This window comes from Lonchura striata, chromosome 2 (genome assembly GCF_050655825.1).
Source record: "Lonchura striata isolate lonStrDom1 chromosome 2, ASM5065582v1, whole genome shotgun sequence".
NCBI classification, from domain to species: domain Eukaryota; kingdom Metazoa; phylum Chordata; class Aves; order Passeriformes; family Estrildidae; genus Lonchura; species Lonchura striata.
Window position 1 is genome coordinate 136,948,925 of NC_140704.1, and position 27,889 is coordinate 136,976,813.

Here is a 27,889-nt window from a genome sequence, read left to right on the forward strand (position 1 = left end):
GCGGGGCCGCGGCGGGGCTCGCGCCCTCGCGCGAGAGCGGCCCGCGCGGCGCATCCGGTGACGTGTGCGGGCGGCGCGCGGGCGGCGCGATGCGGGTGAAGGTGCTGAGCCGCAACCCCGATGACTACGTGCGGGAGACCAAGCTGGACCTGCAGCGCGGTGAGCGGGGCCCCGGCATCGGGGATCGGCCCCCGGCACGGTCCCGGCATCGGGGATCGGCCCCCGGCACGGCCCGCCCGGAAGGGATGAGGCCGGCAGCAAGGCCGGAAGGCGTTCGGGCGTCCGTCGTCCGCGCCCTGCTCCGCTCCGGTCCCCTCCCCTCGGCCGCTGCGCCGGTGTCCGCCAGCAGCGAGAATCGGAGCGCTCGGGCAGGGGCCTTTGGGCTTCCCTCGTTCCGAGCGGCCGGCGTGTTCCCGCGGTGCCGGTCCCAGGCGGGATTTGCGTGCGGAGAGCTCCTTGCCGCGGCCCGGGGCCGGGCTGGGCCGGCAGCTGCGCCTCGGGCTGGCAGAGCCCGGAGCTTCCGGAGCCCAAGAGCAGGAGTGCGAGGCTGGGGCTTTGATCACTGTTCTGGTACCCCGAGATTGAGCTTAGTATTTCCTAGGTTACGCTTTGCTGTTTACTTAATGCTGTTTCATTCCTGGTTCGTCAAGTTCTGCTTCTTGTATATTCATTATTGAAACTGCCAAAAATTGTGTTGATTTTACACGCAGAATAATAGTTTTGTAGGTTGGAAGGTAGCTCTAAAGGTTGTCTAGTGCAACTCCCCACACCCTGCCCTGTGGTGAACAGGGATATCTTCAGCTAGCTCAGGCTGCTCAGAGCCTTGATGGGGCATGTGTCATCTCATTGTAAAAAAACTTCTTATTACTACTTAGTCTAAATTTACCCTCTTCAAGTGTAAAACTGTTACTCATGGTCATATCAGACCGTCTTAAAGTCTGTCCCCATCTTTCTTATAGCCCCCTTTAAGTACTGAAAGGCCAGCTGAGGTCTTTCTGGAGCCATCTCTTCTTCAGGCTGAACAGCCCCAGCTCTCACAGCCTTTTCTCGTGGGAGAGGTAGTCCATCCCTCTGTTCATCTGTCTTCTGGACCTGCTCCAGTGTGGGTTTCTAATGTGTCTTCTTTCTGTTGCAGTTCCAAGGAACTACGACCCTGTATTGCATCCATTTGAGGTTGCACGAGAATACGTAAGAGCTCTGAATGCCACAAAGCTAGAACGTGTGTTTGCAAAACCCTTTCTTAGTTCACTTGATGGCCACAGAGATGGAGTTAATTGCATGGCCAAACATCCAAAAAGTTTGTCTACTGTGCTGTCTGGAGCTTGTGATGGAGAGGTAAGCTTACAAACCACAACAAACACACATCTTTTTTCTCTTTTGCATTTCATTGGGTTGTTGGTTGGTTTTGTCACACTTCACTGTCTTCATTCAGTGTATTACCTTCATCCTCACGTGGTGTTGAAACTTTTTGCTTCTCTGTAAACTCTGCCACTGTACAGGGGAGACAAATCGATGAGACAAACTATAGTGAAAGGTTTGTGGGTTGAGATAAGGACAGGGAGGGATCACTCACCTCTTACTACTAGGGACAAAACAGACTGAACTTGGGGTTATTAATTGACTTTATTGTTAACAAACTCAGAACAGAACAATGAGAAGTAAAATAAGACCTTAAAACTACCTTCCCCCCACCCTCCCTCCTTTCCCAGGCTCTTCCTTCTCCTCCCCAGCAGCACAGGGAAATGAGGGAAGGAGGTTATAGTCAATTCATTACAAGTTGTTCCTGCCTCTGCTCAGTGAGAGGAGGTGTATGACCTTATCCAGTATGAGTCCTTTCCACATTGTAGGGAGCGCTGTGCTCCAGGATGGTTTAGATGAATGGAGACGAGAGATCTCTGAAGGCTGCTCTTGGGATATCAGGTTTATTAGGGATGGGGAAAGGTCTTGCTTGGAGCTGCCAGATGCAGCACGTGGCAAGGCTTGAGGGGAAGGGAGAGACAAGAGGATGCTCTAGGAGAGGGTGGAAGTCCCAAGAGGGGGGAAGATCCAACAGGGCGTCTGGCCCCTCAGAGACCCCTTATCAGGGGGCTTCAAGGTGGGCTGGAACAAGGCTTGGGCAAATGGGGTTACAGGCACTTGATGTTTTAGGGGAGGGTACTGGTGTGGGATGAACCCTACATTTTGGGGGGTGAGATGGAACAGTCTATTTGACTTTTGGATTTATCTGTAGGTAAGGGTATTGTCCAGCCAGTAGGGAGGATTGTTTTCATCCTGGCTGTACTATTGTGAGTAATTATATTTATCCATCCTTCCCAACATCGCATGCTGCAGCTTTTCATGAATTCCTGCTGTGTGGGTGACTGTTCCACATTGTGAAGTCCCTCAAGAGCAGGCTGCTCCAGGGTGGATCCCCCACAGGGTTGCTAGTCCTAGGAAACCAGGACTTGCTCCAGTGTGGGCTCCTCTTTCCATTGGTCCAGAGGTCCCTGCCAGGAGACTGCTCCAGCGAGGACTTGCAGTGGATCACAGCCTGCTTTGGGTGCACCTGGCCTCGGTGTTCTCCACAGGTGCAGGTGGATCTCTGCACTCCCATTAACCTCCTCCATGGGCACCAGAGGCACTGCTGCCTCAACATGGTCTTCACAACAGGCTCAGAGGAACCTCAGTTCTTCCTCTGCATTCTTCCCTCACCTTGGTGCCTACAGAGTTATTCCCTCACATATTTTCTCTCCTCTCTTCTCTGAGTGCAGTTACATTTGCCCACTAACTTTTATTCCTTCTTAAGTGTGTTATCACAGAATTGTTATCATCATTTCTTATTAGCTTGGTCTTGGCCAGTGGTGGCTCTGTGTGGAAGCTGGCTGGCATTGGCTCTGCTGGATGTGGAGGAAGATTCCAGCAGCTTCTCAGAGAAGCCACCCCTGTAGACTCCCAGTACTAAAGCCTGGCCATACAAACCCAGTACACATTGTGATTGCTTTTTGCTGCCCACATGACCCCCCACTCTTCCCCCACCAATAGAAGTTAAACTGCCAGATTAGCTAGAGTGGAGGGACCTACAACCAAAAATGTTTTGGAATAACAGGGTTTCCCACTGCCTAGAAAAGGCTAACCCTATGTATATTCAATTAATTGTTTTACATAACTATTATAAATAGCAATCAAGGACACTTTAATTGGAACTAGTTGCAGAAAAAAATAGTCTCTTCTGAATTACCTGTCTTTTCTCATCCTTATGTTGCTCATTTGGTAGTACTTGAGTGTTTTAAAGGTGTCTTCTGGGCAGTTGGTTGCTTTCTGCTTTTTTTAGAAAGTGCATGTCATGCAGTAGTGTAAGGGAGGTTAACCTTTTCAGAGAGAAGTGGAAGAAATTCTATGAAAGTTCTTATCCAAATTTCTTATCTACTGATAAAGCAAGTAAAGTACTGTAAATACATAAAAATATAAAAAGTGGCCTCCGTTTCTTTATTGTTGTTTTTTAAATGGGCCCAAAAGCTTTGAAACAGAAACCTCTCTGAGAAGTGGACATCTATAGACAATGTAGTACAGAAGCTGGACAGAAAAAAATCTGTTGGTTCCAAATTTCTTTGTACTTTTGTCTTTAAAGGGGTATTACTTTTCTAAATTTATAACTGCTGCTGGTTTTTTAGTAATAATTATATTTCAAATATAGGGGAGTGCAAAATGCAGAAAGTATTCAGCTTAGGTCGGGGGGGAGGGTAGGAATGAAAAAGTCTCACTTTTAAAATTACTTTTCAAGAAAGAAATCTGACTGGTGTCCAAGCCAGCTCTGCCATTGCATTACAACATGTGTGATCTCTTGTGCTTGAATTGTAAGCTGCAGCTGTGGGCTGTAGAAAGCTTACAGAATTTTTGCTGTTTTGTTTTTATCAGGTTAAAATTTGGAACTTGACCCAACGAAAGTGTATCCGCACTATACAAGCCCATGAAGGCTTTGTTCGAGGCATGTGTGCCCGTTTCTGTGGTACATCGTTCTTCACTGTAAGTATTATGTGTCTCCTTAGCAGTGCAGCAGCACAGAGTACCTGCTCACCATCTGTTTTCCACTGAGAAGCTTGCTCTCTGCCATTGAATATTTAAATATTGTATGAATACACTAATTAAATGTGTTGGTGAACCCAGCAGTTCTGTTTAGGATGGAGTTTTTTCTAATGCTGTAATATGGATGTCATTCAAGACTTTCAAAGGTATAAATACCAGCAAAGAGCTAACAGATGGTCATGTAATTAAAACTCGAGTAAACTAGTTTTTGTTAAAGTAGTAAATGGATTATGTTCATTGCAAGATGTAAAAGAGTTTAAAAGTATCCATTTGCATATACATATACCATGTGAAAAAGTAAGCACTTGCATATAATATGATTAAAAGTGATCTGATTAAGTTAAGATCATTCCAGTTTAATAAAGCTTTATTAATTCATAAAAACCACAACAGATGCAGTTGCATGTAAACTCCTTGGAAATAGTATATCTTCTTGTTGACATTAAAACAGTTCTAAGATAACACAACAAAAACTGTTTTTGAAAACTCAAATGTCCTGAGGTTGTGCTTTGTTTGAACTGGTCATAGAAGTGCTATTTTTGATACAGTATATTTATTTTTTCCAAGGTATATACCAAGTCACAGGGACAGTATTTAGGATATAGGGAAAGTCACAGTAAAAAATCCTAAAGTGACTCCAAGTTAGTTAGTCCACTTTTGACAATCCGTCTGCCTGAAACTTGAGAGAGGGAGAGAAACAGTAGTAGTGCAGCCAGAAGGACAAGATCAACTTGTAAAGCTAGCGTTTTTTAGGCCTGTTTTCCTGATCCAAGTCATTGCACAGCCCTGAAAAAGCTTGTGCTGGCATTAGTGCAAGAGGTAGAGCAAAATTTGGAACAGGCAACCAGAGCAACTGGGGTGGAAAGTGCCTTTTAACTGATTGCAGGCTCACCAGAGTGACTTCCAGAAGATACTGTGCAATGTAGGTGCCACAAAATGAATCTTATAAAATAGCCATCATTCCAGCTCACCTTTTCCCTATTCAGCTATCTATTTTGGAACATGGAAAAGCTTTGTGGATCAAGATAGACAGTGGAATAGGTGAAGGAAAGGTGGTGATGGGAAACAAGTGATGAGCTGGGAATCAATCACCTGCTCTCAGAAGCTGACAGATCCCCAGACAATCTCTGAGCAGCCCCCATCGTCTCTTTCTGCTCCCAGTACTGCAGCTTTTATTGCAGGGCATTGTTCTATTCTATGGAGTGCTCCTTTGGCCAGTTTAGGGCATCTGTCACACCTGTGTCCCCTCCCAGTCTGCTGCCCACCCCAAGCCTGTTTGCTGGTGGGTGAGGCAGGGATGATGGAGACAGAGTGGGAGCAGGGGGAAATGCACAGCCAAGGCTTGGGTGCTGTGTCAGGGCTGTTTCACCCACACATCAAAAACACAGTGCCAGGTGAGCTGCTATGAAGAATGTTCACTCCAGCCAGACCACGTGCGTGTTTTAATGACATATTATGACCAAGAGAGCTAATCTGTAGCTTGGAGGTATAAAGTGGAACAATGAGGAGGCAAGAGGAAGCATTTGTGTATATCACAGAATATTTTTTTTAAAGGATGCCTGTATTTAATTGCAAAGCACATCTAGCAAAATAAAAGGGAATATATTTACATGAAACTGTACATGATTTCTCCAATATTTCCAGGTTGGTGATGACAAAACCGTGAAGCAATGGAAAATGGAGAGCCCAGAATATGGAGAAGAAGAAGAACCTATACATACAATTCTTGGAAAGGTAGTAAATCTGGGTTTTGATTTTCCCGCATCTCTTCTTTTGAATTAAGTTCTGAATAATTTCTTACCTAGCTTTTAAAGAAGAGAAAAATAGCATGATATCACCTATTATCATAATGGGTTGTAATTTGATGGCATCAAATTTTATAATGGCACTTCTAAAGTATCATCATGTTTTTATTACAGTTACTTTACATGTAACCTGAAAGGACTCCTCCAAGGCAACCAGAGACTGCTTAGCTCTGTCTGTACTAATTATGCCTTTTCTGCAAACTAGTAGCATTTCTCTGTAGTCCCTTCAGATGAGTTGTGAGTGCTTAGTCTGCATTAAATAACTTACTTTTCAAACCAATATCTCACAGTCATTCAATACAAAATACTAGCTTTACATCTTTCTTATTTACAAAAGCAGTCTAAAAATGATATTTTGGCACTTTGGACTTATGATAAGCTGATGTTAGGAAAAACATTAAATGCTTTTTTCAAATAGATTGAAATTCTTTGGTTACCACAGTGTCTGTGGAATCCATTCAAGTCCCCACTGAAAATACAGTTGCACTCTTAAAATTTTCATTTGCTTTAAAATCAGCCAGGATTTTTTAAATATGCCTTTAGTGCCAACTCCACTGTAAATTAACAAGAAATGCATACATACACCTTAAATGGAAAAGAAAGCTTGCCTACTGGAAGGGGTATATTTGATTAGTTTCTTGTAGCATTGGTGACTTAATTTTCAGAAATATAAATGAGAAAAACCATGTGAGACTCCATATGCAAAAGTTTTGTTGATTCTTTTTTTTTTCTAATAGAACATGCTTGAGTATTTATGAATACAATTGGGTTTTAAAATTTTTGCTTTGTTTTTCCTCTTAAAGACAGTGTATACAGGAATTGATCACCACTGGAAGGAGCCTGTTTTTGCTACCTGTGGCCATCAGGTGGACATTTGGGATGAACAAAGGACAAGCCCCAAATGTTCTCTGACTTGGGGTTTTGATAGCATAAGCAGTGTAAAATTTAATCCCATTGAGGTAATGATTATGTTATATATTGAAAATTAGTATTTTTCTTGAGCAGTACGAGATCTAAACTCTGTTTACACCATCTTGATTTTTTTTCTCCCAAATTTGTATTTTATGTTTGAATGGAATATGTAAGAGGATATACACATAGATTTTGATGGTTATATTATTTTGGAATGTAGTACCATATAATTTTATCTTCCTACCTTTTGGCTCTGTTAGTGTGTGAGAGGAGAAACAAAAGCAGGGCACCCACAACAATACATACCTAGTACCTCAGTCATACAGTATAGCACTTAAGTAGCTGTGAAGCTGCCAGTTTTTGTTCTGGTATTCTACACCCTGTGACTGAGACTTCTCACCCTCTCCAAGGCAAAACCATTGCATTTGATCTTATACAGCTCTTCTGTTATACCCCTTGACTGAACTATGCTCATAGAAGAAGTGTTTATGAGGAATTGTCTGTTTTAAAGTAGAGGGCACTGCATGGATTCTGAATCTTACAGGGAAAGATAGTTAAAATGTTTGTGCTGGGTAATTAGCTGCATAGAAAAATTGATGAATGTATTTCCTTGACTGAGAAAGAAACTCATAACCAGCTTTGTGAAATAGCTTAGGTATATGATGTAAGCTGTTAATCACACTCTAGATGTAATCAAAAGACCATACACACTGGTTTTGTTTGTTTTTTTCAGACTTACCTTTTGGGAAGCTGTGCTTCTGACAGAAATATTGTGCTATATGATATGAGAAAATCAACTCCATTAAAGAAGGTACTATTTTTCTCTTTATTATTAATTGCTGATGGTAATAATCATACTTAATATATTAATAGCTTGTAACTGTTGGTGATAGTAGAGAACAGGAAGCTCAGAATTCTGGGTTAACTGAGTTTTCATTGTCTCAGTCTTCTGAGTTTGAATTAATGTTGGGATTTAAACAATACAGAGTTGGAAAGGCCTTTTTCTGCATTCAGACAGGCTGTCATACTTGCTCTGTTGTAATTCTTGATCAAGTGCCTGACCTGACAGTAGCTTCACAATAAGAACTTTATGTTCCTGTATTGCATTCTGTCTATGTATGTGTGGTTTTTTTTTTAGATTTTTTTTCTCTTCCTTACCAGAAGGAAACAAGGTAGCTTCACCACTGGAGAGCCTTGGTCTGTATTTGAAAAGGTGTTTCTCCTTCGAAGGGAGACAAACCCTTCACTATACACCTACTATAAACATTCAGAAATTCTGTGCAGTGTAATCAAAATAATACTTATATAGAAGGTACTGATGACCTAAAGATTCCTATTTAACAGAATATTTGTATTTATTTAGATAAGAAGCTGGTAATTTATACATGCGTGTCAAACCTCAATCAAGTTCAGTAGTTCTGAGCCCCAGAACTATCTTAACAATATTCTTCTTGAAATACAATGGTCTGGCTTGTGAGTATGCACTCAGTGTTGCATACTGTCTGCAGTATCATTGAGCTGATACACACTACAAGGTTAAAATTATACTTAGTTCTAAAAAGGAGTGTTGTTGGCATAACAGTATTTTTTTCTCTCTCTGTGCCCCAACAATTTTTAGTGAAGTTTCATTTGGGCCACTGAGGCAGTGCTTATAGAAACTTGTCAGCAATGCCACCTGAAGACCTGAATGCTGACATGAACACAGCCAGTGCTGTAGAGCTGCAAAGGATGCAGCTTGATCCTTTGTGAACTAAGTTTGAATCTAACATATTTTTACATATATATATATGCTAAATATATGATTGTACATGTGTACGCATATAGATTATAGGCTGTGTGCACATGTTTGTGTATGTGTGTCTCATGCAAGCAGTGGGCTGAGGTGCATTTCCTGCTGTAGGAATAAAACACTGGTTAGTACTTCCTTGCTTCCATGGGCGCAGTACTGGGTTTCTTGCTGGGATAGTGATAATTCTGTTGTGAAGAGGAGGTGAAACATCCATTTCTGCATTGAGAGCTAAGAGCTCTGAACTCCTAAGAGAAGGGTTTTGCTCATTAGCAGTACCTTACTTATGCATGGGCACTGGTTTCTGACACTGCTCTGTTCCTGGGACTTGATCAGCAAAGCAGTTGGAACTCGGTGGGAGTGCCTTCATTGATGGAAATAGGAGTACATCACACATGTGTTCCTATTCACACGTTTTTCACATCGTGAAGCAGTAGCTCTGTTGCCCGTTTGTCCTGAGTGTGGGTTTCAAAGCCTTGCGTTTTAAAAAGGGAGGGATGAGATAGTGAGATGCTACCGAGCTTCAAAAGAACTCGTCTAAAAAAAGCTGGGAGAAAGATGAATTAAAGCAATTCTGTTGAAAGACAAGAGGAAAATATTTTAATAGAAATTGGTACACTTTAAAAGTAATTTTTTTGCAACCTGTGTGATCAGGAAAGCTTAGGGTGTTGTAAAAATAGACTTTAGTATTTAAACAGCTCACAGGAACTGTGTTTTCTCTTGCTTGTTACATTCTTAGGTGCTCATCTCAACCAAAAACCTTGTAGGTAGTAAAGAAATATAGGTTAATTATTTGGGTAATGTTTCTGTGTTGAAGTAATCTCAACATTTCCAGGCTGACATTCTTTATAAGCAACTGCTCACAGTTAAAATGATTAAACCCAGAGAACCAAGTCTTCAGGGACTTCACAATTTTGACTTGTCTTAATGGGGACTTAAACTTACCCATTTTCTAAGAAGATGTACAATAGATTAAAAATAGCAGTTAAAAATTGCTCTGTTATGGGTTTAGATAATTCCGAAATGCCATTATTAATGTATTTACAGCAACTTAAATCACTTCCAGGCCAGGTTACCTTACCTGGTTAGTCTAGTTGTTATTAAACCTAATGCTAGAACTGTAGAGACAGTCCCATTTCTTGGGCACTATTTTAATTCCAAAAGCCACTGCTGAAATCAACTACTTGTAAATTTTGGTGAAAAAATAGAGATTTGGAGCATGACAGGACTTGACTCCTTTTGAAAGAGCTGGAGTTTTAGCAATATTGAAGTTATTTTGTAACATGACTTAAAGTACTTACTATAGATATGGTGGGTTAACATTAATTGTGTGCTCATTTTGCAGTGGCTGATAAACTTGTAAAGGAAGGAATAAAGAACAGTTCTTGATTATTAACTTCCCAGTTGTGTGCGAATTTTATAACTATAACAATACTGAAATCTGAGCAAATTCTAGTTGTCATATTAGTGTAAACAGAGGACATCTCAGTGTCTACTTTTTAAATTAGAGGTCACTTTAGAGATCTGATAATTACATTCGCTTCTGGTTGCATGCATATCTGAAAATTAGCAATGTTCTGCAGCACAGGATGGTGTCACCTAGGAAATGAGGATTTAGGGAGAATGAGAATTACAGGAATAGACATACAATCATTGCAATCTCTTGGAGGGGTGTTCAGTAAAATCATCACTATTAACTTGTTTCTATATTCTGAAATATGTGTGTAAATTTATGGTGTTTGCTGTAGTAAGCCAAGAACAAGAATGTGGTTTGAGTACCATAGCATTAAACACCCAACTTTCAGCATTTTTAAGTAGGATTATAGCTGGCCTGGAGCATTGTGGAAAATCCTGTTTGAAGTTGTTCAGTTTGTTAATCAGTAGCTCTGTAATTACACATCCACTTTGTGTCAGACATACTGTATAGTTCTTATTTTCAAATAAATGGTTGGGAGTTCCTCTCAGACTCGGCAGAAGCCGAAGCTGCAGTGTCTGGTGTGTCAGATGACTTCCTCCTTGCCTTGCCTAGTCCCACAGGGGCCCAGCTGTCCTCCAAGGTGGGGACATCCAACATACAGCTTGCTAGTGCCTCTTGTCTAGTCTGCAGTTAGCAAAGTAGTAGAAGGGTTTTATTAGTCTGTTATCAGCTGCCTTCCTCCCACTTCAGGGCCAGCTGGCCTCTTCGTTGGCCATATGCTTACAAGCAGCAAGCAAATCTTACAAATGTGTGAGGAATGATTCACTGCTGATACAGTGAGAGTGCTCAGTACCTGACAACCCAGTAACTTCTGTGTGCATTGCTTGGCACTTCCACAAGAAATGGCAACTGGCCAGGAGAATTGGTGAACTGCAATTTTAGACATAAAATAATGAAGGGGTAATAACTGGGAGAACATAAATATGTTACAATTGCTTTGCAAATGCTGGTTCACAGCTTCAGTTAATGACTATATCCCTTGAAATAACCATTTAATTAGGTTTGTCTACAGATTACTCAACTAAAGATTCCTGTAAATAGGACAGAAGTGAAATTTTTTGAAGTTCCAGATTTACTTGTTGACCACTAGCGGGTTGCCATGTTAAATGACCACTTAGAAGAATTTGATTCTAAGATGATTTACAGAGGAAAATTTAATTGTTGTGTAGCCCAAAGCAGTAAACATGTAATGAGGAACAGGAGGTTCTTGGGTTTCACTTCTAGCACTGGTGAGGAAACATTCTGTCTTGTACTATTCCTCTAAGTGCTTGTCTTCAGGAGTATGTAGGAAGTTTTGAACTGCATTTACTGTCTTTTACTGCCTTTAACAAGGTAGCAATGTGTAAATATATTTCAGGTTATCTTGAACATGAGGACAAATACACTGTGTTGGAACCCTATGGAAGCATTCATTTTTACTGCAGCAAATGAAGATTACAAGTAAGTGTAACCTTACTTTTTGATAATCCTGGACAGGTTATATTTTTCATCTGTATCTTGGTGATTTATGATCATGCTAAAATAAATTTTAAAAGACAACTCAAGCTCTTAATTTGAATTGCTTAATAACCTAGAGAATTATGGGCGTACTGATTTTAAGAAATATGAATTGATAGTAGACCTCTCTGCATCTCTCAGTATTTGGGGGGTAAAAAGCAGTGTGACAGAATAAATGCAGCTGAACCAATGCAAGTTTTATTTGAAATGGGCCCTGGAAAATAAGTACTATTGGTCCAGTCTGAGGCAATATAAGTGTTTATTTTCTTGCTAGCTCCTGTGAAGCTTGATACATTGTACTGATCAGCTATTTTGATGAGAACATTTCTTTAAAAAAGTAAATTAATCTTTTGTGAGACAGTTCTGGAGACTGCAGTACTTATCCTTTCAATGTCTTGGAGCAGTTTTTTACTTTTGAACAATAGTATTCATGTGAACTGCTAATCTGATATTGAAAAAGCTGTCTCTTCTAAACTAGGCCATTGCAAATATGCTCCATATCCTTTTTTCCAGGAAGTCAGTGATCTAACAATAGATCACTGTTTTTTCTAAAACACAGGAATTTTATCACTTATCTTAAGGCTGTTTTTCTAAGGAAATGGAATCTGGCTCAGACCTTGAAAGTGGTGTTATATTCAATGTGCTGGTTTTTTAAATATTTATCTTATGGTATGGTAAAACTATTAGACTACCTAATCTGTTTGTTTATAAGTTTGGGGTTTTTGTTTATGTATTTGCTTGTTGGCTGGTTTGGGAGTTTTTTTAAATTTTTTTTTCCTCTCGCTAAACTAAAAACTATAGCTCTTGCTTTCAGGGACAACTGTCCTCTTGCAGCCTGAAGTATTTAATATGCAAGGGCAAATACACACATTAACAATGCATATGCAAGTATTTGCTAGTTATATGGAGTAGCAGTTTTGAATAAGATGCGGCATACTCTCTCTTGGGGAATTTAGAAGGAAAAAGCAATAATCACCATTACAGTATTCAGGAAGGTATATTTAATTTGAGTTATGCATATCTGCAGAACAGAAGGCGAGAAACCTGTTGAATTAAATCTTTTTAACATAATAGTTCTACTAAATAGTATATCTTAATCAGGTTCCAGTAAATGCATTGTCTGTAAAGCACATATGCTTATTTGATGATCTACATAGTAATTATGCCTAGCTTCTTTATTCAAAGAGAGTAGAGGTGGGACTTAACTGAGCTTTAAAGTCCTTAGGAGCAGCTGTGGTCCAGCAGCTGGGTGTTTACTTTTAACATAATGTTTTTCTATAGATAGTGTGCTCTGCAGTACTAACATCTCTATGGGTAAGGACCAGGCTTTCCCTGTACTCCTAGACTTGCTAAACCAATCTGTCCTTGCACTTGTCTGCCTAAGATAATTAGGCAGTAACAAAGGGTGCCAACCAAATGGAACGTTACAGTAGACTCTGAATTACTGGGAGTTCACAGTACAGGAATATTTAGAAACCTTTCAGAACTGACAGGCTTGCTGTAATGATTGAGAGATGCTTTTACAAGTTCAGGGTGCATTCTTACATGGGAAGATGGTTTAAAGGAGGCCAGTGTGATATCTGCAGTCTGACCCATGGACAGATGATGAAGTGGATCCTATCTGTCCTTTGATAGGGAGCAAGAAACCTGATCCAATAAGTAGACTCTCTGATTAACAAATATCTTTCAAACCCTAAACTGTGCTGTTTTCTTTCTTTTCATGTATTATAGGCTGTTTTAAGGTATTCCCTCTGCAATATGGCTCTATCCTTAAGTGTGGTTTATGTAAAATGTACTGTTTACTTGGGACTTGTTATGATACTAAGCTACTGGTGTATTTATTTTAAAGCTTATATACTTTTGATATGCGCTTTCTTGAATCACCTGTAATGGTGCATATGGATCACGTGTCTGCTGTTCTTGATGTGGATTATTCACCCACTGGGAAAGAATTTGTGTCTGCCAGCTTTGATAAGTCCATCCGCATTTTTCCTGTAGACAAAGGTCACAGCAGGTGAGTAGTTTTACACCTTTCTCTCTCTTCATTCCAGCGACTTCCTCCCAAATCCTCAAGATGACTACTAATTCATTCATTAATGTCTTCATTGGGGCATTTGCTTCCTGTGAGTGTTGAAATCTTATTCTGTCGGTAGCTTGAAACTGACAGGCTGTGTAGTTGACTTAATTCTGGAGTATGGATCAAGAGTAGAACTACTTAACAAGTAGCAGTATTTCCACATTATGGAATTTAAATTAGAGTGGATTACTGTGCTCATGTAATTTGTATTTTACCATGGTGAATCCCATTTGATTTCCCTGTCGATGCATCTTTAATGGTTTTAGGCTGCTTTATACTGTTTATGTCACCACTTGAGTTTGGAGTGTATTACAGGATTGTAGCATTTGGTTTCCCAGGGATTGTCTTCATCCTATATGGATGATTGCTGAAGACATTATGTAAAATAGATTCCTGTATGAATTCCTGAGGATCAGTTTGGGACCCTTTTGTGATCTGTTTCAGTGCACTTACTACCTTTTGTTCATATTTTGTTTAACTTGGTTTTGGTTTGTAATATAGTGCTTTGACTACAATTCACGTGGATTTTGTTTTTCATTGAAGGTTTTGTAAGTCAGTATATTAAATATTTTGCTGAAGTTCAGATTGAATCTACTGTGTCTCTATTATTTTTTGGTTTTCTTCCAGTTTGATGAAAACTGAAGCAAGTTATCTGATTTTTCTGGTGTCATTTTATCTTCATAAACCTGCCTTCATTATTCTTTCTTGTCAGTTCTTCCTCCTTTTTCTTTATTCTTAACTTTAACTTCTGTAATCTTAACTTTATTTTACTTCTGCTTGACTTCCTCTCTCCAACCTTGTCCTTCCAGAAGATTGTTACTAAGTCAAGTTCTAGGTGGTTTGAAGGTGAAAATGTTGAAATACTGGTTGGTGAAAGAGTATATTTTTATTATTGATTGATGACATTGATTGATGCTCTGTAACTGTTTGTGCTCCTGTGCTGCATTAAATAGTGGGAGGGGCTGTTTACATTCTCTCTATATCTAATCTACAGATCCTTTTCATGTTCTTTTTGTCTTGCAATAATACTTTAAATGTAATTAGGTAGTGCAGTTTCTTTGTTGGCTTGGGGTTTTTTTTCTGACTTGCATTATTAAACAATATGGTTAGCAACTTCATTGTACGAATTAATAATGTACACAGAAGTGGTGATATGCAAAGTTAACACACATCACTGAGGAGAAGTTTGCAGACCCCATGACAAAGCAGTAAAAGGCTTTATTTCACATTTTAGCAGATTGTTGTCAAGGCCTATGGAAGGGGTTTTTCTCTTTGTCCACACTTTTTCCCCTTTTGTGTTGTAGCCATACATCTAGTGAGGAGAAGCTTTACAAATGACAAATTTTGCCTCGTGTAAACTGATTAGAGTGTTCTGGTACACTTCAAATTCTTTAAAAGCTGGGCTTCTTGAGAATTGCACAGTTCATATTAATGTCATGGAATGGAGAAAAGTCTCTAAATAGAAGATCTGATCTTGCTTGGAAAACTGAGAGGGCAGTTAGGAATACCTGTAAATAAGGATCCTGGTGCTATTCTAGTTTTTACTTCTGCTGTTCTGCCAATCTGAAAACCCCCTAACTTCAATAGCTTTCTATTTTATTTTTAAATGAAAATTTAAATAATTGTTTAGCCTTAAGAAATAAGGTTTTTTATGAAGGTGATTAAATTTAGTAAATGCTTAGTAAACAGAACTGTATTTCTGTGCAAACTTCTAAATGACAGATCCAGGTTATTTGGCCATGTTTTCTGTTCTTCCTGTCCCTGAAAAATGACATTTAATGCCTTGTGATGACAGCCACGGGAAAGGCAAAGGCTGCAAATTCAAAGTACGAAAAGGAAAAGAACTTAGCTCCCGTTATGTGGTAGAAGGAAAGTAAACATAGAAATTCTTGTGAAAGTGCAAATGTGCACACGTGCTATTGAACAGAGAAAAGCTGATGGGAATATTAATGTTTTCTGATGGTAGATGTGCTCAGTCTTCCATATACTTGTTCTTGTAGAGTATTGCTTGCTGGTGAATTAAAAGAGGTGATTAAGCTTACTAAAGCTTATTTATTCAATATGATTATTACTTTTCCTTACAACCACTTCAGCTCAGCCCCAGTCTAATTTCTCCACACCACTTGAAAAGGTGTTGCTTTGTTGTTTCTTATACATTATTACTTGGGTTTTCCGTGCAAAAATAACTGAGTAGAAATAAGAAAATAAGCTGTAGTGCATGACTGATGCATCAAAGGAGTGGCTTTTGGTAGACAATAAATAGGCCATACTTTTTCCTTCTTTTCAGAATGCTAATAGATAGCTAAAATTCCCCCAAAAATGTATTTGATCCTTTATTTTTATAGCAGAAATATAAGAATACTTTTTTTTTATATATCCTTCATGAAAATTAGACAAGAGTTTAACTTAAATATTGGTTTAAGTGTAGCATCCAGAAACATTTTTAAACTGCACTTGTTGAGCAGGAGTCTGATCAGCAGAAATTAAAAACGAAATGGAGTCCATTTTTGGGTAAAGGAGGGAAATCACAATGAAAAGTAGTAAATCCATTGCCATATCATAAATGGACAGCTGGGAAGCGTTTCATTGCTGTTTGGTGTCAGATTCTTTGGCACCTGTTTTTCTGCATTCCCATTCTGTAATACTCTCAATGTAAAACATATTAATCAAAATTATTTCAGGAACAGTATGCGTTTCATACTGTATACCCTTAGCATGTCTTGCAAAAAGAGTTATTATTTAAGTCTTTACTATTATTTCTGTGAAAGCACTTTTTTAAAAAGCATCCTATCCTAGGTGGTCCTTTATCAGTCTATCACACTTCCTTTGTATCTCTATCTATAGAAAGATAAGATCAGCGGTGTTTAAAAAAGTCAGATTTTTTTAAAAACAACAGCAAGAAAATATAAATAATTTTGCCTTGAACAGAGTGCTTTCTACTATTTGAAAGGTAATGGTGATAAAAGTGATGGTAGATGATTTAAAAATGCTTCTCTTTGCTCTAGGGAGGTTTATCATACCAAACGAATGCAGCACGTCATCACTGTAAAATGGACTTCAGATAACAAGTACATTCTGTGTGGCTCAGATGAGATGAATATTCGCCTGTGGAAAGCTAATGCTTCTGAAAAGCTGGGAGTGGTAAGAGTTGCATTTTGCTTTTTGTTATCACAAGATGTTTGGGGGGTTTTGTTATTATTATAAGCAGTTAGCCTCTTCAACTTTTAAAAACTTGTTTATGACATGTCCAGTACAGCTCATTGCATTTACTGCAGCTTATAATAATAATAAGAAAATCAGATGCCTCATTATTGCTATACAAGATGACTTCTTTTGGTCTTGTTTAATGTTAACAGTAATCATCAATTCTATCTAAACTAGATTTGAATGTTTTACCTGTGTGCTAATGGTTAGAATTCATCCTTTACCACTGGGAAAAAGGTAATAAATTCTGTTTAGCCATACTTAAGTCTATTGAAGTTTAGAATTACTACTTTTAAAGATTTTGACTGGCATGTGATTACCTCGTGCTCATTCATGCAGTTTGTTAAAAAAAAAAATCATGCTGTGATAAGCATATGTATTGTAAAGTAGATTATTTGCACTGATGTGCAGTTTGACACCGAGATTGTTTTGCACTGATGTGCAGTTTGACACCGAGATTGTTGTTAACCTGTGTAACTCTGAGATTCCAAGTGGGCAAACTAGGCTGGTGTCTGAAATCTGCTTACTTCAATGTAAGCCTGTTTGGTCGACGATCACCAGCCTCATTAGAGAAGTCTTCTTGGTTATACTTGTTCAAATGTTTATGTACAGACAAAGCCCAAATGTTCCCTTTCAGTTACCAATTGCATAGATTCATCTGCACAGTTGTGTCAAAGTATTGAGTGACTTTGGAGAATGAATTTGGCACTTTATCTGCTGGGAGTAATCTTTTTATGTAGCTTTATATTGTTACGGTATTTTGGAGGTGCTTACATTGCCTTTTCTGAGCCCATTGGCAGAGCTGTCAGATAATGTCTGGGGGAGTTTTTGCTTGATCTTGTGAAAGGTTGTGGGGAGAGGAAAGGGAAGCTGTGATTTAGGGAAGAATGTGGTACAGCTGAAATGCTGGATCTGTTGTATACTAATGTTTAGGACTGCTTGTGATTACCTGAAACTCCATCAACTTAAAGTATCTGTTAGGAGGGAAGTGAAGCAGAGCTGGGAGAGGTGGCAGGAGGAGGGAGTGGAGGAGTACTTAGGATTGCACTGGAAACAGGATAATTCATGGACTGCTGTGCATTCTGAAGCACTGGCTGTGGAATAGCACTGTTCAAATAACATATGTAGCCATGGCCCACCATAGGTGTTGGGAAGCCCTGTTAGTATTCTCAGTTTTACTACAGAGCAGTAGATAAAAAAAAACCCCACAGCTTTGTGGTGTCTGCAGTAGTTGTGATTACAAATGACTGTTTAGGTTGAATTTTTTTATTTTAATTTTTTTAACAGATACATTTTTTTTCTTCTTTTATTTTTTTTTCTTTTCCCCTGCTCTTCTGCATTGATTATTGGTATTTTCCCATGTGGTGCTTTGGTCAAACACTTAAATATCAGTTCCATAGTTGCTAATTTTGGGGATTCCACAAAGCTCTTAGACACTTGACTTTTAGATTTAACATTTGTGTTGAATTTGTTTAGATAGGGCAATGTTGGGTAGAAATATTATCTGTGTTCCTTCTGTTATATCCGTATGCCCATGGCAGCACCCTTTTCACCTTATTTTATTATATTAACTGAAGCTTTCTCCATTTACTCACTATATTTTTGGCAAGAGATCATGATGTTTCTCTCTAAGGTGCTGTTCTCTAACAGAATTGTCTGGTATTTTTGACATTCATCTTTACTCTGAGACCTTCATGTGAAGGACAAGTGGGTAAAAAGAATGTCACAAATACCATTTTCACGTGGAAGAGTTGCTAATATTTTCAGATGTGAACAAAAAGTTCACTGTATTGACTACTAGATGGCATTGGCTTCTTTTCTTATGAAAGAGTAAGGATAATTGACTCTGGGAAGTAATAGGCAAACACAGCTACTCCTGCATTGCAGAAATACTGCACACCAAAGGACATCATTGTTCAAGTGTCCAGAACGTAGACTGGTAAATGACATTCTGCTGTTTTCTGTAGTATTTTTGTCAATGAAAAGTGGCCATGGATGGGCCTTAAAAAAGACACTACCTAGTTGTGACTACTGGGTATTGGATATGGTCTGCACATTTATACTCTTGTGTTCTTTGACCTCCACAAAACAGCCTTTATTGTTTTTCTTTGTGAGTACAGTGTTGTTGTTTGATGTGCCTCCTGCTGGAGGCTGCGCCCACAATGTGGTTCTGCTCCTGTGGGATCGTTCCAGCAAAGCTTTTGTAACGTGTGTGAGGGTGTGTATTTCTGTCACAGCTCTTGGGCTGCTGGCTCCCAGGGAACCAAATCAATAACTATCTATGACACAGGTCAAGGGACATGTAGTTTATGATTTGATTTTTTTCCCCCCTGTTTTGAGTTATTCTTGGGAAGATTTTTTTCTTCTTCTTTTTTTTTTCTTTTTTCTTTTTTTTTTTTTTTTTTTTTTTTTTTTTTACTGTCAGAAGTGAAAATCCTCCTCACAACATCAAAAGTCATCTTAAGAAGGCAAAACTATTTAGACATACAGGAAGAGCTTAAAAAGGGCAATAGAAAAATTGCTCTCACTTCACAGGACAGAGAACTTGTGAAGAATTACATTCTCATGAGAAAAGAACGTTTCACATCCCCCTATCTTATGTGGAAATGTGTTCAAGCATGGTGTTGGTGAAGCCGTGAATTTAGCAAGAGACAGAATTTGAAGCTGTTTGAAGTGGCTATAGTCACTTAAAAATTTTAGGAGCACTATGAAGTTTTATTTTTCAGACATTTAGAGAGCAATTGTAGCTAATAGGACTCAGGAGTCCTCATGGCTTATTACACTCTTGGATATATCTTGGGAATGTTGGTTGGATTCAGTGTGAATCTCTCTTTGATCCAGCCTGGTAGTTCCTGTGAATCTTAAGAATGCAACTGTTAATGGCTATTTAGCAGGTTCCACTGATTTTTTTTTTTTTTTTTTTTTTTTTAGTATCTGCTTCTTTTTTAGAGTATTGGTGTTCTTATCTTCACAGACATATGCTTGCTTATTTTATAAGTGTCCAGTCATTCCACAGTCTGTGGCTATTTTTTAAATGTTTTGAATATTCAATGCTGAACATTCAGTAATTCTGTCAGAAGTGTCAAAATATGTCTTAAATGCCTAGTTGCTTGGTCTGCTATTTTCCTTTGCTGAGACGATTTGATTGAATGACTCATCCAAAGGTCACTGTATTTCTAATATAATGCTAAAATCTTGCAATGCATTGTATTTTAAGATGGATATTTTTGTGCTGGGGGCAGGTAGAAATCAACATCCTGAAAGAGAAAGAAAAATAATAATTTTTTTTTTTTCTTTTGGTGAGTACTTAGGTGGGTTTTTTTTGCATTGTGAGCTCAAAGGAAGTTATAATGAATATAAAGTACTCATGTTGTGGCTGGTGAAAATTTATCCAGTTGGAAAGTTGTACTTTCTGTACCGCACCAGAGCAGTCATCAGTTCTGGCATGCATGTTTCTTTTGGATTTTAATGTATTTGGCACTGCACTCATTATTCAAAATCAGTGAAACATGAAAGAAAGAAGAAAAGTTTCTGGAGAAGCCAGAGGCATCTTGTGTCTCTACTCCATTGACAAGTCTGCATGGGTTTTACATAGGGGTAACAAAACCCAAATATCTGTGTTGGAGCTACTGCAGAGGTTGCTTCAACACAATTTTCTGCATTTGGCTTTTGATAAATTTTCATTAATTGATAAATATGTATTATTAAATAGGATGTAACAGGCGTTATTTTTGAAGCAGTGAACATCTGTCTCTGCATGCCCAGAAATAAAAGACTCAGTAAAGACTTGAGAAACTCTAAACTGTTCAAATACATAAAATATGGCTTGTTAAATATTTTTAATGCTTTTTTAACCTGTGCTTTTGAAGACATTTGGGATTTATGAAAAGGTAAATTATTTTGACTATTGAGGAAAATAGAGCCTGGTCTGAGTGGAAAGGCTGAAAAATCAGCAGTAATATAGGAGATTTCAGTTAATAGTGTGCAGTTAATATAACTGATAGAAAGAAAGGGATAAACTAAGTTTTTCTGAATTGTACTGAAAGTAATAAACCATTAGGAAAACTTGCAAAAGCTGTATTGCTCTTCAGTCTACTGCCACATTAAAAAGGAAACTATACCTGCACTACTTAGTGTGAATTCTTACTTCTGTGAGTAACAGCTGCAACATTTGTCTCTGTTACTTTTATGAATTAGGACAGAGCGGTGGGTTAGGATGCTTAGAAATTTAGTGAAACTACTGATGAGTGAGTGAACAGTAGTGGAGCATAGGTTTACTGCTTTGTTTAAAAATGCAGAAAAACCAGAAAACCAGATTTTGAGTATGGGCTAGTAGAGATAGGAGTGCTGTTGGAAATCTTGGTTTTGTTCTAGCAAAGTGCATTAGCAGGAGCACATCAAAACTGTCTTAAGCAATTTTTTATCCTTTGTCTGTTTGTAGTATGTGGTTCCATTTTCTGAGATAATGTTGATAACAAGCAGTACCAGATAATGTGGGTTGTGGCATTCTTTTCATAGTGATTTTCAGCTTGTGATTCAGTGCACCTGTAACTTCAACCCTGTAGCTATGATTTTATGCTCTTAACATCTACATTGCCCTATGTTACCTTTCTGGTTTTTTGCTTTTGTCATCCATTTAGATGTAAAGAGATAAAAATTTTTGGTCCAGGAAAGAATGAATAATGAACTTCACGGCTATAAATTTAGAAGGTGTTTTCAGCAGAGCAATAGAAAAATAAAGACAAGCTATGGTGTATAAAATTGTTGGGCTATATCTGGATTCTAAAAATATATTGCATCAGTGTTCTTGTCTGCCCTAACCTAGAAGGGAAACCTGAAGAGGACAGATAAACATTAATTTCATATTCTCATGCTGAATTAAAAAAGTCTTAGTATGGAGTTTTAAATACAGCCCTCTTGAAGAGAAGAATTTTTTAAGGGTGGTTTTAGCTTCTAATCAGGACGCTGCAAAGGTGCTTACTTTCCTTCTGCTTTGGTGGAAAAATAAGCAGTCTTTGTCATTAGGAGGGAGAAGAGGCATGAGCAGTTACTTGAAGAGGCATTTTCCTATTGCTGACTACTTGGTTGCATTTAAAACGTTCTTTTTCCCCTTTTTTCACCCCGAGTATTTGCTGTGAAGGCCTCCTGTGGTAGTGACACAAATCAGCTATGTTTCTCTTACATAATCTTAATTTTCCTTGTGTAGGAAAGAAATTGCACATTCATAATTTGAACATACGAAAAAACAGTCGTATGTCACCTTTAAGCATATCATCCCCTCATGATGTCACATAAATCCTAATTTATTACATATATTAAATTGGAGAGTGTTCTAGTCCATATAAATAAAATCTCTAATCCTTCAAATCATGCTGTGCATCTTCTCAGCCCAAAACATAATGGGAAGTAACACTGTTCTCTTGATCTGTTCACACTGACTTTTTTAAAGTGACTTGCAAGAGAGCTGAAATTCAGTGTGTTATTGCAGTGTGCCTTCTTAGCTATCTGCTATCTCTCATGAAGGAAACTTGTCATTACTGCGAAATTTTCTTTTCCATTGTGTGGATGAGGGTGCACTTAGCACAGCCAGGTGCATTGGCTGCTGGCATCTGGTAGTTGGGTGGAAAGTCACCAGCTGTGTGCTTTTCTCTATACCACAGTACCCACAAAAATGGAGTCAGGCTCCACCACCTCTTAATCTATAGTATTATTTAAAATAAGATGTCCTGGATGTATCTTTAATTTACAGATTCACCTCTTGTCTGTAGAATCATCAAGGTTATACTAAATCGGCAGCAATTTGCTCTTCTAAAATTAAAGGAAAATCATTGCATTTAATTAAAATAAAGCTCTTTAATTTGGATTATGTTGGCAGTTTTCTGCAAAGTGGGAACACCTGGGATTCACTGAGAGTGAACCAGCTATTCACAGGCTGGCTCACAAGAAGGAATTTCAATAAAAGAGGGAGGGTAGCTTTAGTGGGCTAAGACTGTAAAATATGCTCAATTTCAATTTCAGAGGCCACAATGAATGTAAGTAAAGCAGAATGATTTAGTTTTTATGAACAAGGTGTGGAGAAACAGATTATAAGAACATCATGTATCTCTGATGTCTGAATAAGAATTTTTGGGCCGTGAGCAACTCTGTATCTGGTACCTGGTTTCTTTATTGCCCCAAATCAGAAGCTCCTTTGTGGTAATTTTTATCAATACTTGTTTTCAGACCATTTATGGTATTCTGGACCATTTATGGTATTCTGATTGCAATATTTATTTGTTCAGAATTCATGAAAAATTCTAGCAGAAGTCACACACAAAAGTGATCTCCAGAGTGGAGAATAAATAGCCAATTGCTGGTTTCAAGGGGTGGGGGAAACACATCTCATTACATTGTAAGTGAAATTTCCAGCTGTGTGTGTAATAAAGTTGTTGGTTTTGTTAGTGCTTTTTCTTTTTGTTAGCATCAGTTTCTGTCTTTTCTTGAAAGTGAGAATTTAGTGACACTGAGTCATTTACGAAGCTGAATAAATAGAAGTTGCCTGAACTATTGTTTTAGGTTTAATATTTTAGGTAGAGATAGTAGTGTGACATAAATGTGGAACGGCAAAAGCCTAGTGCCATGGTTTAATTGAAAATATGAAGGGTTTTTAAGATGTCTGAAATACTGGAGTTACAGAGTTTGAGCAGGAGGGTAAGAAAAAAGAGGATTGGATTATCATCATCTCATATTTAATGCTAACAGATTTTATGTTAGATGAAATGCAGCTGAAATTCCCAAAGATCCAAGCAAATTCACAATACCTAGAGATTGCTATTCCTCATGAAGCAATGCATGCTTTGAACAAAACCACAGGAAACACATTTTTTCCTTTTGATAAATAAACATTAGGACCAAAGGAAAAAAAAACCTAATTGAAGAAAAATCTACTGTAGATTGGCTGTCAGGAGAAGGTGTTTTTTACTTTCAATGCCGTTGATGGTGGCTTGGACAGAATTTTAAACATGGCAATACCAGCTCACCTTTATTTCATGTGTTTGTGATACTAAGACTTTTTTAGCTGCTTGATGAAAGTTGGAACTTCCTGTGTGCCATATAGTCAAGCTAATATGTGAAATCTGATCCGTGTATTGTGCTTCCCAAGGGATCAGGGTGCTGGATAAGATTTAAGCCACCTCAAGAGCTGTCTGTAAACCTGTTCATGAAGACAGGTTCTCTATAGCATTTATAATTACACTGGCTAGTGATTAAAATGCCTGAAAATCTTTGTTTTACAGGGAAGGTTGATTGTCATCCAAGGTTAGGAAAGACTAATCAAAGAGTGTTTACTGTCAGCTATTTATGTTCTCATTTGTCACTCTGCAGCACATTAAAATCTGATTCTCGGAAATTAAATTTGGTTACTTCACTCAGCTTAAAAATTATAACATTTTGTGTTTGAGCATTGGGACATTGTTGGAATTTTAAGGTTTTTTAATACTTACCTACCCGTATTCTAAAGGCATATACTAGAAAGAAGCCATTTGAATGAAAAATTAAAATTTTGTTTTGTAGAGGTAAATCCCTGTTCTTTTATAATGTGCTTGTCTGTGTTATTTTCCCTGTAGCTTGCACCCCGAGAGAAGGCAGCTATGAATTACAACCAGAAGCTGAAGGAGAAGTTCCAGTTTCACCCCCAGATCCGGCGCATCGCTCGGCACCGACACTTGCCCAAGAGCATTTATTGCCAGATCAAGGAGCAGCGCATCATGAAGGAGGCTCGGCGGCGCAAGTGCGTGTTCCTCTCCTCCTCTAAATAAACCCCATCCCTGCAGTGCTGCTGTGGCAGTGCCCTATGGGAGTGATAGAGCTCCTGTGAGCATCTAAATGAGGCATCATGGGCTACTGGATTGATTATAAGGAAAACGTAGATGAGTGCCAGTGCCAGTGGGGGCTGGCTGCTTCCCAAAAGTACAGTGAAGACATGGCAACAGATGCCATGTTGGAAAGAGCCACACTGCTGAGTTAAGCATGACATGATGTCCCATTGCAGTGGAAATAGGATGGGCTGTTATGGGGTGTGTGGAGGGTTTTTTGGTTTTTGTTTGGTTTTTTGTGGGTTTGTGGGTTTTTTGTGTTGGTTTTTTTTTTTTTTTTTTTTTTTGATAATGCCAGATTCCAGGATGAATGTTTTATGCCATCTGGATCATTGCCATACTGGAATATCTAGGAGTAGGAGGTGGCATACTTTGCTGTAGCCATTGAATTAACAGTAAAGTGGTGGGTCTTAGTCATCTTTATTAGCTAAAAACTCCACAAACTTGAGCAGCTGATCCTGTAGACATGAATACCAAGCTGAGCTCCCAAGGAAAGTCTCATTTGAAACCTTTATAAATTAGCCAACTTTAAAGTTGCTTTCAAAAGGGATGGTCCTTCTTCCCAAAGGAATATATGGCTTTTGGTTATTAGAAACAGAGGAATTCTTAACTTTTTTGGCTTTCTTTGTGGGACAACTTCATTAGTAGCTTGAGGAGGAAGACAGTATTTCTTAAACATTTATGCTGACTACTGAGTTTCGGTTTTTTGTTTTGTTTCTAGGGAAATGAATCGTCGTAAGCACAGCAAGCCGGGATCTGTGCCATTTGTGCCAGAGAGGAAGAAGCATATTGTGGCAGTAGTGAAATAATTGTTTTCAAATGTACAAAAAGCCACAATGAATGAAAAATGTCACTATTAAAAGAACACACTGTAGAAAATTTGATGGACTTTGGTAAGACAGCATGTGGTTTCAGAAACATGACTTTTCTTCCAAGTTTGTTCATCCCCTGACTTCTGTTTTGAGTAGCTATGAGAATTTCCCCTGTAATCTTTTATTGCAATTTGTTGATGTTACTGGCTGAACACTGGATATTGCAGCGGTGTTTGACCCTTTTGATACAAGCAGATAACTTGGTGGAGAATATCTGCAATTCCAGTTCTATTCCTTGGTACTGTTACTACAGAAAGACAAAACAGATTAATACTTGTCAAAGCAAAAAAACCTGCTTCATACAGAGTTACAAAAATTATTGTCCTTATGCTGTCCTTTTTAAAAATTTTTATTTGAACAAATTTAATAAAGTGAGCTTAAGCAATGGACTAGATTTTGATTATTTCAACTGATTATTCAAAATGTCTACATTATGCTTATTACAGTCCGGCGTGTTATTTTTCTTTTATCCAGAAAGAAATTCAACAGGATTTTCAGACATCTGTAAACATTAATAATTTTGCTCAGTTTTTTTAACTGTTTTTATGCAACTTTACCAAACCTCAGACCGTTAAGTTGCTAATACTGCTAATTACTTAGTTGAATATTTTTTTCTCTTTAAGACTTGGAAAATCTGGATGAAAAATCACATAAATTTTATAAACCACAGAAATCCCTTTGGATGAGTTTTATTATAAGCTTTCTATTTTACATTTATAGAAGAAAAATGGAAGTTTCATACTTTACAAGGTATCTGTAGCCCAAAGTTCCTTTACAGTTTGCCTGGGAAACACCCTATTTCTCTTTCAGTGCAACAAACAGCCTTTTACTGAAGTTACCAAGGTGATGAGAAAACTGTACTGTAATTAAACTAGGCTGTCTAGACTAAGGAGAGATATGAGATATGTAATAACTGTAATGTTGCTTAACATAATTTGTACAAAAAGTTCTTTTTAAGTCTTAACACTACAGTGTGTAATGACACTCCCATTGCCCTGAGCTTATGCGTTAAAAAAAAAAAAAAATGTACTCAATTAGAGTAAACGTAATACTTTTTTTTTTTTTAAATCTGGAAATTGAGTGCTTGCCTTCATACAGTATCCTGCTTAATATATCTGCTGACACTAATCCCTCTGCATTTCTGGTTCTTACTCTTTAACTTGTCTCTTGCAGTACTGTTTGGGCAAGATTCCTGAATCATCATGGCAAAATTATGACTCTTTGGTGATAAGAGTCTATAATGTATCTTTGACTCTCTGGATCACTTACCTTTATGGCATGATGCAGGAAGAGAAGCAGATCTGAAGAGCTATAAGTAGGATGATGAGAAGAAGTGGAACAGATCAGGAAATAGGCTGATGCTGGCTGTGTGCCTGTTGTACAAATACAGTGCACTCTGTGCCAAATACAGTTTATTTTCTTCCTGAAATACTGAAAAAAATTGAGCAAGAATATGCAGTCCAAAATGTGGCTTGTGACACAGCTGTAGTCAAGTCTTGCACGATTTGCAAAACCAGACTAATCTCCTGAAATGTGATTAAAAATTTTCAGCCTTGTCAGTTTTGCAAGAGTTGAAGCTGTTGATTATTGATTTGTTGAGTCATGGTAACCTCTGGTGTGAACAAGTCCTGCTGCTTGGAATTTATTAGCTTTGGTACAGATCTCTGAATGTAAAGAGAGCTTTCAGTTGTGAAGTTGCTTAGGTTGTGGTGTGGTATTGGTGTGGAGCAATGGGTGTGAGCCATGTCCAAAGGATTTCCTCGTGTTCTAACACCTTTATAAACTGTTGTTTTCGGAGAGAATCCAAGTGGTGCAGCTCAAAAGGATCAGGGCTGGCTAAAAATTGCTAGAAATATTGTAACTATGCTGGAAAAAGGCATTTTAATGTTAGGAGGGTACTCAGAGGCTGTGCATTTGGTTATGAATTCCTTTTCCAAAATCTTTAGGTATAGTTGTACACAGAGATTCATCTTGGCATCAAGTGGGGCACCCTCTTAGCATTCCAGGAAAAAGTCTGTTTTCAAAAGTCAAGTCTTGCTGTGACTTCTAGAAACATGCAAGGTGTAAAATCATTGTAGCTCTGAACTGGGGCTTTCTACTTGGGAAAAAAAAAAATCAGACATTTGGAATTTTGCAGGTAGTGGCTGCAATCTGTCAATTCACAGGATTTGTACATTGTTGGGCTAGCTGCTGTTGATTTATCCCTTTTGGAAACCCTTACAGTTTGTCTCTGATGCTTTTTGTGGTCATCCACCTGAAGTACATAATGCCACAGCACTCAAAAACATTTATTTAAATGTAGTAGTTGCCGGGTGGTAGCTGTGCTTGCAAGAAGTACTCATGT

General features: G+C 38.4%; 1 protein-coding gene across 1 annotated transcript; it reads left to right on the forward strand.

The window, feature by feature from the left end:
- The first annotated feature begins 45 nt into the window (after nucleotides 1-45).
- On the forward strand, nucleotides 46-25,934 carry DCAF13 (DDB1 and CUL4 associated factor 13). Its single transcript, XM_021546405.4, has 11 exons — nucleotides 46-159; nucleotides 1,136-1,335; nucleotides 3,895-4,002; nucleotides 5,707-5,796; nucleotides 6,671-6,826; nucleotides 7,513-7,590; nucleotides 11,400-11,482; nucleotides 13,389-13,553; nucleotides 16,622-16,757; nucleotides 24,425-24,588; nucleotides 25,395-25,934. The coding sequence occupies exons 1-11, from the start codon at nucleotides 90-92 to the stop codon at nucleotides 25,480-25,482; spliced, it is 1,338 nt and encodes a 445-aa protein (XP_021402080.1). The 5' UTR covers nucleotides 46-89; the 3' UTR covers nucleotides 25,483-25,934.
- The last annotated feature ends 1,955 nt before the right edge of the window (nucleotides 25,935-27,889 follow it).

Coding starts and splice junctions, on each gene's coding strand:
- DCAF13 (XM_021546405.4), top strand. CDS start 90: ATGCGGGTGAAGGTGCTGAGCCGCAACCCCGATGACTACGTGCGGGAG. Junction 6,827..7,512: donor TAAAATTTAATCCCATTGAG/GTAATGATTATG, acceptor TGTTTTTTTCAG/ACTTACCTTTTGGGAAGCTG. Junction 13,554..16,621: donor GTAGACAAAGGTCACAGCAG/GTGAGTAGTTTT, acceptor TCTTTGCTCTAG/GGAGGTTTATCATACCAAAC.